The sequence below is a fragment of the Protopterus annectens genome, chromosome 5.part1, assembly GCF_019279795.1.
Source record: "Protopterus annectens isolate FY-2018-M chromosome 5.part1, PAN1.0, whole genome shotgun sequence".
Lineage (NCBI taxonomy): Eukaryota > Metazoa > Chordata > Ceratodontiformes > Protopteridae > Protopterus > Protopterus annectens.
The window spans coordinates 281,007,759-281,023,110 of record NC_056736.1 but is presented as its reverse complement, the minus strand read 5'-3'; the positions used below and the strand labels follow the sequence as shown (position 1 = coordinate 281,023,110).

Sequence of the window (15,352 nt, the reverse complement as noted above, 5' to 3'; positions counted from 1 at the left end):
CTTGTACCTTTAAACCTCTTATTCTTTCTTTAACAACTTCTATCCATTTAGCATTTTTATGTTCCACAGGATCTTCATTAGATACTTCTCCAAAATGTATCTATTTTTTCTTTTTTTGGCGGTCTTTCAGTTCCTTTTGCCCTTATTTCCCAATTCTGTATAAAACTTTTTTGGGACATCAATAAAGTGCTTATTTTTTACTGTTCTATTTATCTTTTTATCTTCTAAGTTTTTCCACCTGTGCTGAAATTTTTAGTTTATTTGCAATTGTGCATGATAGATCCTGGTCTGTTCTAATACTGCTCATTGCTTTTATCACATCTCTCTATCTATCATAGTATTTTTGCTGATCTGTTCCCTCTTCTATAGTCTTCTAACAGTGACACTTCTTGTCTTAACTGGTTTATAGTTTTCTCTATGCAATATTTCCATGATGGTATTCGATTTCTCCCCTTCCTTTCTCTCACTACCCTGTGTTCTTGTGGTAGAACTTTATCAGTTATTAATTTAGCTTCACAGTAGTATTTCCTGTTTACTTATGTTATATTGCACGGATCTCTATGAACAGTCCTAATTACTGTGTTCACTTGTTTTATCAGGTTTCTGACTTTTGGGGTTTTATTAACCTTCTGCAGTCTATTTCTTTTATTGATCATGATATATTTATCTATGTCTATTAAATCAAGCAACTCTTCTCTTGGCTCCTTTTCTTCCAAACTGAGGGTACAACCCTTGTTTTCCACTTCCTGCAGGCATTCTATAGAAGGTTCTATAGCATCTTCCTGTGGCACATTCTCTTCAGTTTCATCCTGTGCCATCCATTGCTTTATCATATGGGAACTCACTGGCCCATCCCTCCTCAATATTGACTGCATCAGAGCTTCCACAGTTACCTGTTCCTTCCTTTGCTGTCTAGCTTGAAGTAAACATTTATACTGGTTTCCTGTGTGGGGCTCCAAATTATCTTCATATGGCACCTGACCAATTGCTTCCTGTTCCACTGGTTTCCCCTTAATTTGAATATCCATTACTCTATCTTGTTGTGGTGCTTTCTGAATTAGATTTTCTACACTGAATCATTCACTTTGCAAGTACTCCATAACCTCAGTTTCTATTTCTTTAACTTCTGCATTACTAATCTCCTTTTCTACTTTTCCTCTTTGTCATCGTATTTTTTGTATTGTAAAGTTTTCCATGTCCGGATTCCTTTGCCTGTATTTCTCTTCAAGTATCTTTGGTGCTGCTCTTTTTGTATTGGTTAGTTTTGCTTTCTCCCTTGCATAAATATTACACCATATTAAATCTCTTTTTCTTTCCCATGTCCATATTTCTTATTCAGATGTTTCCTGATCTTCCTGTTTCTCCCTGCTTTGGGGACTCATTCCATCTTGCTGTGATGTAACTTGTGTTAGACCTTCTGCATCAAATCCTTCACTTCACAGGCACTCCTTAACTTCAACTTCTATTTTTTTTAATATTCTACTTTACTGATGTTCTTTTCTACATTCCATCTTTGTGTTTTTTTTTATTGCGACATTTTCGATATCTGGATGCCTTTGGCTGTATTTCTCTTCAAATATCTTTGGGGCTGTCTTCTTTATATTGATTAATTTGGCTTTCTTCTTTGCATAAATATTGCACCATATCAAATCTCTTTTTCTTTCCCATGTCCATATTTCTTTTTTATACTTTTCAAATATCTCTTGGCTTTGTTGTTTATATTTTTGCACTTCCTCAGATGCTTCTTTTTCCAAGCAGATCAAGGTTTCTTGATCTATATAGTGTTTTTTACAAATCTGTTGTATTAATGAACATAAATTTTCATTTGAAGCTTCTGACAGTTTTTCTTGCGGAAGTGTTTATCTTTCCTCTAATTTCTCTGTCAATCGTTTTGTATATCTTGTGCCTGGAAATTCTGGGCTTTTTGCATAATAGTAACAATGCATAATTTCTTTCTTATCCTCAATAGTCCACTTTATTGTCTTTATGGCTCTTCTTTGGCCTATCAGTTTTTGTGACTTTTGTGGACTGCTACTTCCTTCTACAATGAGGGGCATCCTCCCCTTGGGCCTGGCCTGGCCCCATTGTAGTAATGTTTCCATATTTTGAGGATTCTACACAGTTATCTCTTCCAGTCCTGGCGCCAGTGTGCCTACTAGGATTGGACACTTTTGTATCCTGGGTCTTGTGCAACCAGTTATCTTTTTTAGTTTTTAACCTACTTCTCTCCATGATATGTGCTATATAAATACAGTCTATATATCAGTGTTGCCTTGGTGAGATTTTGGGAAAACAGGGTCCACCTCATGAAGGTACTTAGCAAGACTTGAGGATGAATTCAGTTTCAGCACTACTACTCTCCTTTGCTTGCTGACTTTTCATCTCTCCATTCGGATACTGAATTACCTTTATGTCCTGTGTCGTGTGTGGGGAGCATACGTGTGATGTACACCTCCTATAAGACCTAAAGACTTTGTTATACTGGTCAGACATTTGGCTGTCTTTGGCAGAAGATCGCTTGAGTAAAGAATACTGCAACAGTGGAAAGGAGGACATCTACTTTTATAGTCAGATTTTACACAACTGTACTTTTTGGGTGTGTAATGAGTTGACAGATTTTAAAAACTCCCTGCAGAGTAGTTTGTCAGGAGTACTGGGTGACCAATTGAATGAAACTAAAAAAAATTATTTTTTTGAGCTGGGTTATAGGATCTGAATTGCGTAGACATGGTAAGCCCTTGTTAAGTTTAATTCTGGTGCTGCCAAAAATCAATTACTAGAAAATTAAAATCAATGTCTAAACCAACCATACTTGAGGCGGTGAATATTGTAACAGAAGTAAAAGAAAAGGAAGTGGGATCTTAGTAGTAAATTACGTAGGAAAAATGGAAATTGCGGGAACAATACTTGCAGAAAAACTATTTTTTTTGGAGGAGTGAGGTTTAAGAGAAGTTGAACAATTTATGTAATGTTGGGTTGATTATATTGTATAGACAAATATGTGATGTATGATGCTTGTAAATGCCATCTTGTTTATATGGTTTGATTATTTCTATAAAATGAAAGTTTGCCTATGTCACAGGTGATAATTCAGTAAAGTTAAAAAAAAAAAATAATACAGCAGCTGGCATAAGCCACATATATTGCCACAGTGGTTAGCCCTGCAACCCTGCCCATTATACTTCAGAAGCGTGTACATGGCATTTCACATGCTGCAGTACACCTCATATCTACAATCCATGATTGCAAAAGCAATCTGTGTACACCTTTGCTCTGGACCAACGTGGTCTGAACTATGGGAAACAACCCAATGCTAACTGATATTCCAGTATTAGTGCATGAGAGATGGTGTCATTTACTGTTTTGGATCACTCCCAAGAGCTACGAGTGACTAATCAAGCATATTGTTGTGTTGTACACTGCAGTCTCCTACATCTGTCACAGTTGAGCATGATGATCTGACTTGTTTTAAATAACTGTCTTGAAGTACCCCAAAAGGATCCCTCAAAAACAAAGAAACAGACTATGTATGCCTAGTTTACACGCATCCATATGGGGTTTGCATTGCACACAGTAAGAGATGTGCTACATGCAGTGTTTATCAGGTCAGGCAGTTCACACCCAGACCAAAATTCTACAGATTCAGTACTTACTTGCAGTGACCTGCATTACCTGGCATCTTTACAGTTGCTGGTGGCAGGACCACTGTACTGTATTCATTCTGAAAGGTACTGAAGACACATGGTCAGCATGCATCACAATATTCTGTTGTTGCTTGATCATTCAGGCAGAACACATTGATACTGTACAATGACTGCCTCTCACCCAGTCTTCATAATCATTGGTCAGTCATCTACAAACCCCAGCCTTATGGCCAGACAGTATTTTTCTGTCGTTTTTCTGTAGGCTTTCAGTAATGAAAAGTAGTGATACTCAATCCATAATATATAATTATTTCTACAATGTGGCTTAGCCATTATAAGAGAAGGCCACATGGCTCAGTAGCTCTCTCAAAGTCCACATTTTTGCAGTTAGCAGTAACAATACACTTCAGGTCAGTTTCCGCTGCCATCTTATCCAATGTCAGCAGGTAAATATGCCTTTCTCAGGATGCTGTCACAACAGTCATGCTTCACAGTACAAGGTTCTACACAAGGATGTGCCATCAATGAAAACATATCTGTTAAAGTCAGGAGAAGCCACGCACAGACGGCAGGTGCAAAGGCCAAAATTAAACGCAATAAAAAACACAAACGGCCAGCACCAAGGAGGAATCCAATCTTTTTTATTATGAAGCAGACCGTTTTTGGTCCTGAAGGCCTTTATCAATGCAAAAAAATGGAAAAAAGCAATGATAACACCCTTTTTAAAGAAGTAGGGATACGTCTTTAAAAATGGTGTTATCATTGCATTTTTACGGTCTGCTTCATAATAAAAAAGATTGAATTCCTCCTTGGTGCTGGCCGTTTGTGTTTTTTATTAATGAAAGCATGCTATGATCTCAATAAAACTACAATTACTACCAAAGCTGGTTTCATTCTCATTCCTCCATAAACAAAAAATTTCATACACAGATTAATGATGCCAGCAGTCATGTAAAAGACACCTATCATTCAACAGCCAGGCTCATGAAGAAATGTAGTACGTAAGGCTGAGGAACTTCAGCCAGCAATAGTGTCCGTAAGGAAAGAACTCCCTAGAAGCAGATCTTACAGCCCCTAAAAGTCCTGCTGCATGATGTTGCCAATATGGTAGTAAAATCAAACTTGTATGTGCTATATACATGCATTTGCGTACCATGAAACGTGAGTCACGATCTGTGAATGGCTGTTTTGTATCTAAGCACAACAGTTGGTACATGATCGTATGCAATCATTTACTTTCCTTGCCATTATGATGTTTCATGTTGATTTTCTATTCTTTTTTTCTGTAATGTAAACCATAGACGGTTTTCCATAACTAGTGTATCAGTCTGGTAGTTTTAGTTATACATCTTTGTTTCCTTCTGTATTAATATCCTTTCTAAACTTTGATTCCGTGTTAATAGTACCCTAAATTCTAAGGGGGGGGGAGTCTTAGAATTTATTCAAGGAGTGTAAAACAAAGAAACACTCCTTTTTGTAACTATACTAACATTTCATGTAGATTTCGCTGTCGTTTGCTTTATTTGATCATCTGTCAGCAGCATTCTCAAGTTGTCTTCTTAATCTACTTTCAGAGAGTTTCCACATAATATATAATTGCCGTAATACATGGCACATGAGTAGAAACAGTAGATATATTTATCTGCATAACAGTTCAGATGTCTGCATTGCAACCACTTTTCAGTCCTAAGATCCAATGGCTAATTACAGCCATTATCTCCTAGGCATTTTCAGAAAAATGCCTGTTGTTGCCTGCATATGTATAAAGGATCATATTACTAAAAGGAACTAATGCAACTGCCATGGACATCTTGGGTAGTAAGGAAATTTGTTATTGAAATGTCATCTGAACTTACCTGAGACTTGATTGAAGAACCAGATTTTGACAATCTCATTCATGTGGAAAGGTAGTCTTTGATTTCTTTGTCTTGATAACCTTATAATTTTTGTTCATCTGTATAACCATGCTTTCTTTCATTGATATGGAAATACTATACCATATTATAACATGACATAATTTCTTTCAATGAAATGGAAATAGATAAAAGTATCTCATTAATTTATGTAAAGAACAGTAATCCAAGACTAGATCTTTAGCATAAAAAATGTACATTTAGCCTGATATTGTTTTTCATTTTCAAGTAAACCTTTAGAAAGCGATGATGATGATGACGATGACGATGGAGGATTTTCATGGCTAGAAGAGATGGGAGTGCAGGATAAAGTTAAGAAGCCAGATGCCATTTCTATTAAACTGTATCCTTTTGAGACTGTTTTATGTTTTGCTAACAGGTTGGATTTTTAACAGTGTTTGATTTTATATTGCTGTTATAGTGTGGACATGGTAATTTTCATCATCTTTGAAGGCTGCATTGAATATTGGACTTAAAGGATGGTAAAACTGTTTTGGAAGAGAAATATCGAAACTCTTAAGGTTTTAGTTGACTTCTGCAAATTAGAGAAAATGTGTGCGAACTATTCAAGGAAAGGGTTATAAATGATTTTTGAAGCCTTCTGCAGTGGGTAGCTGCTAGAATTTCTTCTGATACTCCGAGCTTGGCACAGTTAATTTGATCACATGCATTTGCCCTCACATATAATGATGCAACATTTTGGACTAAGAGTATGCCTGGCCACGATGCCCCTTAGTTCAACTCCAACTTCTCTTCTGCTGCTTGCACAGTTAGAATATTGTTGCTAACTTTCACAGTGGAAAATTTCCTCTATTTCAATATTCAGAACACTAAAACCTTCCAAGCGTTCCTGCAGTTACCAAACAACATGCGAGTATGTACACCAGCACTGCTTTTGGTGCTCGAGAGAGGCGCATGAGGTGAAACATTGTCATAAGTGCTGGTGCTTCAGTCTGGCTACCACAAGAGAACAGGAAAGCTTGAAGCCTCCCTCATTTCTCTAAAAATTATCTGTGGAGGGTGCTTAATGCAAGAGAGTTCCATTCATATCCCTTACTTGTGATGAAACTGTGCAAGGAGCAACTCACTTACCAGAGTTACCATTCATTGGCCTCACCTTCCTGCTACCAGATCCACCCACAGTGTGGTCTCTGCTTGCCTTACAAGTTGAGTTCCTCATTAAGAAGGCAAAAATTATGCATGTTATGTTGTCCTATCTTGACATAATTCTTGCTGGTTGGGTTCGGAACCAAGCATCGGTTCTGACTCGACCTAATACAAAAGCTTGAGAGCTTCCACTGGCTCGAGGCTAACCCCTATCCCATGATGCACCAGGTAAGATACCCAGATCTCTTTTGCCGCTCAAGCAATCAAGAAGTGTTCCTGCTGGCTCATTGGCTAAGGATTGTTTTGTTGGATTTCTTGTAAAAAATTTTCTTCAAAGTCCACTTAGTTCTCGCTGTCCATTTGCGATAGACCCCTATTTATTCTGTTGTAGTGAAGTTCCTTTTCCTACTTCTAGAGAGATCAATTTAACTTAGAGGGCTATCAGTGGCCCGCTTTACTGAGAGGGTTTCTCCCCTTTCCTTGTGGTTTTTCTCCCTTGAAGAATCCTTTTTAAAGGTTTCTTCACCTTCATAGTTATGCCATTGTTTTCTGCCTTTGTTGTGTGTAAAAAAAAAAAAAAAAAAACAGAGAGAGAGAGAAGTTTTGTTGTTAAGAGTTCTGCAGAGTAATGCTGGATTGGCTTACTGTCCTTTGGCTTCTGGTGTTTTTCACCTAGTAGTAGGCTCTGTAGTTAGCTTTAGAGCCGTGTTGTTGATTTCTGTATATTAGTATTAGAGAGTTTATTTGTTTAATGGTAAATAGTTCTCTGCCTTTTTGCCTTCACCCTTTGCTGTTCAAGATGTCAAAAGAAGAACATAAGCAGTCTGGTTTTAAAAAATGTGACCGGTGCACCCAAAAAATGTCTCTTACAGATGGTCACACTGGCTGTGTGTATTGTCTCGGTGGCATCCACTTACAGGATCCTTGCACCATCTATCATGGGTTTAGCAGTAGAGTGCTTCAGGAGCGTTGAAACAAATTGATTATTAGAGGCTTACTGAAAGATCCTTTCTAGGAATCATTAGAGTGCTCCAAGCCTACTTCTCCATCTTCTTCACATTCAAAAGCCTCTAAGAGACCTGCCGTTGCGACTCCAGCTTCGGAGCTGATAAAAAAAGTTGTTGCATTGAAGTTGAGGGCTCTTGGTTCTGATAGACCAGAATCTTCCTGTTCGGCTCCATTAGTGTCTACGGAGCTGGTAGAGGTACCAAGCAGGAGACGGTCTCCTATATTGGAGCCAGTTACACCTATATTGAGATCTCCCATTTTGGAGAGGGCTAGATCTCCCTCATTATCCTCCTGATGTTCTTCGTGTTTCACTGTTGCAGTCATTGCATTTGGGTTATCTGCTTGCAGGTAGCCCTCAGTCGGCCTGATTAACAAAGTCTTGGGTCCTGCATCGGTTGTTGTCCCTTCTTCCATGAAGTCAGGTCATCAGGGGTATAAAACATGCAGCCGATGCCATTACATCAGTCTTTCTTGCCGTGCGGTGCCCAAAGCAGAAGCAGTTCGCAAGTGCTGGCCGGCCGACTCCTGAAATTTTCGTTTTCAAGTTTCAGAACCGAAGTCTTCAACTAAAGCTAAGTACTCTGTTGGGGAAACTTTTTCTTGCTCCTTTCCGATGTCAGTAAAAGTTAATAATTGCATTACTTGTGGAAAGCAAATACCTCTTAAAGATTTTCATTCGTACTGTATTCCTTACCTAGGCCCTGACCACGACATACCTTGCTGTCGGTTTTGTGCTTTGTTTAATCAGCGCACTATCAGTCGTTGGTATATTTTTGCCTCTAAATATTTCGGTTCTCGGTTTAATTATCCAGAAATGTCGTCGGTTAGCCATCTGAAAAACCACAAAGATAAAAACAGAGGCCTTTGAGGACCAAAACTGCCAACAATGCTTCTAAGCCAGTCGCCAGTTTGCCGGTACTCAGTGAGGCGCTTTCGCAGCCCCTGATACCTGCTACTTCTCATTTGCATGCCTCTACTGAGACCCATTCGGTATGCTGCGAGATGCTTCAACTGTGGAACCCGCGGATGTCTCCACTTTGGATGGGTCTGGAGCCGCTGTGCAGGCACCGGCTTCTGAGGGTGTATTCAGGCCTACGGACTTGCATATTAAACCAATGTCTCCTTTTTTACTTAGGCCTAAATCTCGAACCATGCCTAAAAAAACAACGCCCAGACCACATGCTTAGGCCTCTATGCCTAAAAAACAAATGATAAGAATGGCTGAAGATCTAATAACTCTAATCAGGGGTAGCCAACCCCCTCCCCCTTCTAAGAGGCCTAGAACTGAAGTTGATTATGAATCTTCTGATCAGGATTCTGTTTTTTCTGATTCTTCTGGATTTGCCCTTATCCTACTTATGAAGATTCTGATGCCGAGGACTCCATTCCCTGTGCTTCCCCTCCTGAGGATTTTTCTTTTGGGGAAACCTTACATACTCTAACGGTGCATTTCCACTGGGAAAGCCAGGATTTTTCTGATTCAAAAAAGAGGCTTAGGGATTTCCTTCTACCTCAGCATAGGCCTTCAGCTATTCATCCTGTACTAGACATTGTTGATGATGCTTTTTCAGAATCTAGTTTGGCCCCTGATTCCTTGCCTCCTTCTCCCAGAAAACCTGACAGATACTACAGGGTCCCTGAGTCCCACAAGTTCCTTTTTAAAAATCCTATTGCAGATCCAGAGACTATTTCACAGGTTCCCAAGGGCATTAAGGCTTCTATTGCTAAAAATCCTACCCCTTCTGATAGAGACTCCAGGGCGCTGGATAGATGGGGTACGAAGGTTTACACTTCTGCAATCTTGGCCATTAGGGCTTTAAACTGCCAGTTTCATATGTTAAAGTATTAGCAACATGTTATCGGACTGCTTAAACAGAAAATGATGCTGATTCCTGACTGTGTGGAAAATAAAGAATTACAGGATTTAATGCATTCTGCTGAACAAGTTGGAAAACATACTTTGCAGTGTGGTTTTGATTCATTAGAGGCCTCTTGCAGGGCTGCTGTTACTGGGTCTATGCTCAGATGGCATGCTTGGCTTAAGGAGCAATCTTTGCCTGATCATATTAAAGCTAAATTGTTGGATGCTCCCTTAAATCAGGACCGCCTGTTTGGCAACAAGGCTGAGGAAGTTCTTAAAAAGATGGAAGATAAAGCTAAATCTATGCAAACTGTTAAAGATTTCTTACAATTTCAGCTCATTATAACACAGAACCTCCCCGCTTCTTTCATCCACTGCTCAAGCAGTTCCTCAGAGGGGCCAGAAATTTGACACCACCCAGGAGAGCTCCAACCCCAGCCTAGGACCTTAACTTTGTTTTGGAGAAACTCGCTCTACCTCCTTTCGAGCCAGCTGCTACTGCAGACTTAAAATTTCTTTCTTGGAAAACAGCTTTCCTTTTAGCAATCACTTCAGCTAGAAGGGCATCTGAATTACAGGCCTTTATGGCAGTGGAGCCTTTCATCATCTTTCATGCGGACAGGGTGTCCCTCAGAACTAATCCATCCTTCATGCCCAAGGTAGTGTCCAGTGTGGCTCTTAATCAGTCCATTCATTTGCCAACCTTCTTTCTCAATCCACAGAACAAAGGGGAATGGATACTGCATTCCTTAGATGTGCACAGACAACTTAGATTCTACTTGGACAGGACTAAACCTCAAAGGAAATCTGAACAATTGCTGGATGCATTTGCTGCAGGGGCAGAGGGGAAGGCTATTTCAAAGCAAACTATTTCTAAATGGATAGGCCATTGCATTCATTTTTGCTATAAGCACCATGGAAAACCTATCCCCCAGGGTATCAGACCTCACTCCACCAGGGCTGCATCTACCGCTACAGCATTTCTCAGAGGCGTCCCTACCAGGGACATCCTAGAAGCTGCTACCTGGAGTTCTGTACATACTATCACCAAGCATTATCATATGCCAATTTTCTCTAAATCCAGTGCTGGCTTTGCCACTGCAGTCTTGCAGGGCCTTATAGCTGGTCCTAATACTATCTAAATTCCTCCTCCGAACCATAGCTTTGGGAATCTACCCAAATGTAATGACTGCAACAGTAAAACACGAAGAACATAGTACAGTTCTGTACACTTACCATAAATGTAGATGTTCGAGTGTATTCACTGTTGCAGTCCTGGTTACCTTCCCTCCAGCCCGCTAACTTCTTTTGGCTATACCTCTACTTTCATTTACTATGCTTAAAAGCCTTTTTGGTGTATTTGCTTTTTTGTTGGAGGTATAGCATTGTACTTTTATATTTAATTGCTCCCCATTAGGGGAGCACTTGACATCTGGAGCAAGAAAAACTGATGTAATGGCGTCGGCTGCATGTTTTATACCCCTGACGACCTGACGTCATGGAAGAAGGGACAGCAACCGATGCAGGACTCAAGACTTTGTTAATCAGGCCGACTGAGGGCTACCTGCAAGCAGATAACCCAAATGTAATGACTGCAACAGTGAATACACTCGAACATCTACATTTATGGTAAGTGTACACAACTGTGCTTTCTTCCAGGAGTTTATCTGATGATGATGTAGAGTGGGTGGTGAAGAGATTGCTAAAGGCACTGGATCTGGCAAAAATGTTATCGTCTCCGACCCCAAAGGATTCGGGACCATCAAAGGTACCATCTCCAAATCATACTCCGATTCTGGTGGTATCGGAGCCAGAGAGGATGGATCTGATAGTAGGAGAACCATCAGTACCGGGACCTCCCTTAGGTTCATTGATTCTGGCATCTGGTACGATGTTCTCAGGTCCTTTGGATCTCGAGGAGTCTTGCAGCCGATGCTCACCCGTCTGATCGAGAGGGGAAGTCAGCACAAACAGTTGTCCGAGCCGACTCTACCCCTTGGCGAGCTTGACTTCGTCTCCTGCATCAGCTTTGGAACCGCCTGCTCCACCCCGGAGTCGATCCTTGGCATCTTCAGAGTGGAGGATTTCTTCAGTGCGGAGTGAGGGGGCTTTTGAGCTAATGGAGAGAGTGCTTTCATCCCAGACAGCTCCACTCTGAGCCATCTTCTCTTCCCTCACAGGTGCTGGGGTCAATCTCTTCTTTGCCTACTCCTCCCCAGCATAGAGACCCTGAGTCCCAGGCAGCCCCTTGAGCTGCATTGTCTCCTCCGAAGCTTCACCAGAGTACCCCTCTGAGGAAGTCCCTCGGAAGAGACTGTGCAAGAGGAAGGACATAGACTCCCCTGAGTCTGTCACTTCAGATACTGATTTGGATGAGTCTGAAGGGTCCCCATGGTCCCCCTCTGAGGATGTCTCTTTCTCTGACATCCTTGGGATCCTGAAACAGAGGAGTGGCTGGAAACCTATCAACCCTTCAGAGGATGAATCAGTATTCCTGGAGGCTTTAGTGTCTCGCCCTTCCACCTCCTGGGTGACCCCCGTATGACCAGCTTTTAAGTGTCATATCCCGCAAGGCTTGAACATCGCCTGATACAGTGGAGCCTGTTCTGCGGAGGCTGAATATATTTATTACTTCCCCTACAGAGAAGGAGTTCCTGACAAAGGGTGTCCCTGTAGATGCGATGGTGGTGGCGGCGGACACCAAGAAGGAGCTATCGGAGACCTCATCTGTTCATCCTCCTAACAAAGTATCAGGGACTATGGACAGATATGGAAAGCGTGCCTTTTCTTCACTGGCCTTTACCCTGCGGTCGCTGAACTATCTCACCCATCCAGGTTCTGTAGCTTTGGGGACTGCAGACAGAGTTTCCTGACAGCTATCCACCCTCAACTCCATTGTGAACTCTTCTACGAGAATGATTTCTTCCACGGCCGATGGAGTGAGTAGAGCAGCAGCTGCAGGAATTTCCCTTAGAAAACATTCTTGGATATGTCTTTGCAACTTTGTTGAACCCTTCAAGTCTTCCTTCACCAACATCCCCGTCAATGGTTCAGCCGTTTTTTGGACCAAAGGTGAAAGCTACTTTGACCAGATGTGAGCAGGAAGGGAAAACCTTGTCTGCTGTTGGAGTCTGTTTTTCCACCCTGTCTAGACCTTACCCTAAGTGTCAGAAAGGTGGGAAGATGGGTTCCGCAAATCCCCAAAAGGTTTCTCTGACGCACATGGTGACACTTCCCCCAGGGGCCGAGGGGGAAATGCTAATGGAAGATGCTGACCTCGCAGCAGAGGGGGTCCGCAGAATCAGGGCGACAGAAATAAGTTCTCTGGGAGGCACTTCCAGTGCTCCTGAAAGGAGACATGCCTGCACTTTTCTGGAGGCAGTCAGGGGACGATTTGTACCCAAACACCTGGCAAGAAATCTCCCAAGACAAGTAGATACAGACAATTATATCCAGAGGCTATTACATACCATTTTCCACTCCCCCTCCAGTAAACCAGTCCATGCCAGACATTCCATCCGGTCAGTGGGACTATGAAACACAAGAGATGCTCACATTGCTAGAAAAAGAGTCATCCAACATGTCTTACACAAGGTTCTTTTTAGTTTCAAAGAAGACGGGACTAGAGATCCATTCTAGATCTCAGCAAACTAAACAAATCTGTAGAAAAAATCTAAGTTCCGGATGGTGACACTACAGTCCGTATTCCCTTTTCTCGGGAAAGATGATTGGATGTGGTCGATAGATCTCCAGGACGCTTACTACCACATAAAAATGGACAGGCAGTCCAGGAGACATTTATGCTTTTGGCTGGGAGCCAGTCATTACCAATTCCGAGCCCTGCCCTTTGGTCTCACTATAGCCCCGCAGAGTGTTCACCAAATGCATGGCAGTGGTTATGGCTCACGTGAGACGCCAAGGATGCCATGTGTTTCCATACCTAGATGTCTGGCTCCTCACCGCCACCACCAGGCATCTACTGCTACGAGTGAGGGATGAAACAATGTTGCTTTGTGCCAGACTAGGCATCGCAGTAAACTTTAAAAAATCTGCCCTGTCACCTTCTCAGCATATTACTCTCTTAGGCGCAGAGTTGGATTAAAAAGAAATGGCTGCAAAACTTACCCCAGACAGAATACAGTCCCTTCACCACCAGATCAAGATATTGATTTCAAAAACAAAGGTACAGGCCAGGTATGTATTACAAGTTCTGGGCACGATGGCAGCTGCGATTCTTCTAGTTCCCCTAGCACGGCTGCACATGAGGGTTCTACACTGGTTACTTTTTGCCCAGTGTTCAATGCAAGATCTTCCACTATCACATCAGATAATCCTTATGGAATCATGCAAGAAAGATCTCCTTTGGTGGCTACAAACAGAGCAATTGTACCTTGGCCGTCCTTTTGTTTTTCCACAACCAACAGCAGTACTGACCACGGACGCTTCCCATATTGGGGGGGGCATTATCGGGGAATGACGGTCCAAGGCTTATGGCCAGAACATGAGAGCCACTTGCACATCAATGTCCTAGAGATGAGAGCATTGATATATGCGTTGCAGACATTTCAAGACTCTCTTCTGATAGGAACAGTTGCAATTCAGACGGACAACATTTCAGTGGTGTAGTACATAAGCAAGGAGGAACCAGATTGTACCCCCTGTGTCGAGAGGCACAACAGGTGTGGCAATGGGCTGTCACTTCTCAGTGTTTTCTGATAGCAACACACATCCCAGGGAACTCCAATGTGATAGCGGATAAACTCAGCAGAGCTGTTCTGTTGCCTCATGAGTGGTCCCTGAACCGGAGATTGCAGAAAAGATCTTCCAGAAATGGGGCCAGCGTTGCTGCGACCTTTTTGTCATTTCCATGAATGCCAAATGCAGCAGCTACTTTGCCCTCATTCCCCCTCCGGGGAAGTCACCAAGGGATGCACTGGTTCACTATTGGCCCCTGGGACTACTCTATGCCTTTCCCCCTTCCCCTTAATACCCAAAGTACTTCAGAAAGCCACCAAGTTGAAAAGCACGATGATTCTCATTGTACCTTACTGGCGTCGACAAGTTTAGTTCCCCTTCTCTGGACCCATTTGCTGGAGGAACCTTGGATTCTGGACCCAGTTCCAACTCTTTTGACCCACTCATTGGGAGTGTTCCATCCATCCATCCAAGTCCTCAAGTTGACAGAATGGCTGCTCCAATTCCACATTTAGCAAGGTGTTACAATTTTTCCCCTGCAGTGAAACATATCCTTATTTCTTCCCATAAACCATCCACAAGGAAGTTATATTCCAGTAAATGGAAAGTTTTTCCTACTGGGCTGCTGAACAAAACACAGAACCTTTTACATCTATTACTGCAGTTCCAGAATTTCTTTCCAAACTTTTTGACTAAGGAGCTGCAGCAGCTACTATCAGAGTCCAATTGGGAGCCATTGCTAATTTCCATACTGGGGAAATGGGAGTACCTATTATGTCTCACAGTTTATATAGAGCCTTTCTCAAAGGTACCTTTCTACTTAGACCCCTAATCAGGCAACCGCCTGCCCCTTGGGACCTAAGTTTTGTCCTATCCACTTTAGTCTTGCCACCTTTTGAGCCTGCATCATCTTGTGATATAAAGTATTTGTCGTGGAAAACTCTTTTCTTAATAGCCATTACTTCCGTCAGACGAGTATCAGAACTCCAAGCTCTCTCTATTCGTTCTTCTCATATAGTTTTTCACAAAGACAGAGTATCCTTGAGAACTAATCCCTCTTTCCTACCGAAAGTCTGTTCAGAGAATAATATTAATCAATCACTTGAGTTGCCTTTGTTTTTTCC

General features: G+C 41.8%; 1 protein-coding gene across 1 annotated transcript in view; it reads left to right on the top strand.

Annotated features, from left to right (window-relative positions):
• Positions 1-15,352, top strand: part of DONSON (DNA replication fork stabilization factor DONSON) — a 599,115-nt gene that overhangs the window by 366,114 nt on the left and 217,649 nt on the right. Inside the window, exon 7 of the mRNA XM_044072953.1 lies at positions 5,787-5,900. Coding sequence (XP_043928888.1) covers positions 5,787-5,900 — 114 coding nt within the window. The remainder of the gene's footprint in view (positions 1-5,786; positions 5,901-15,352) is intronic.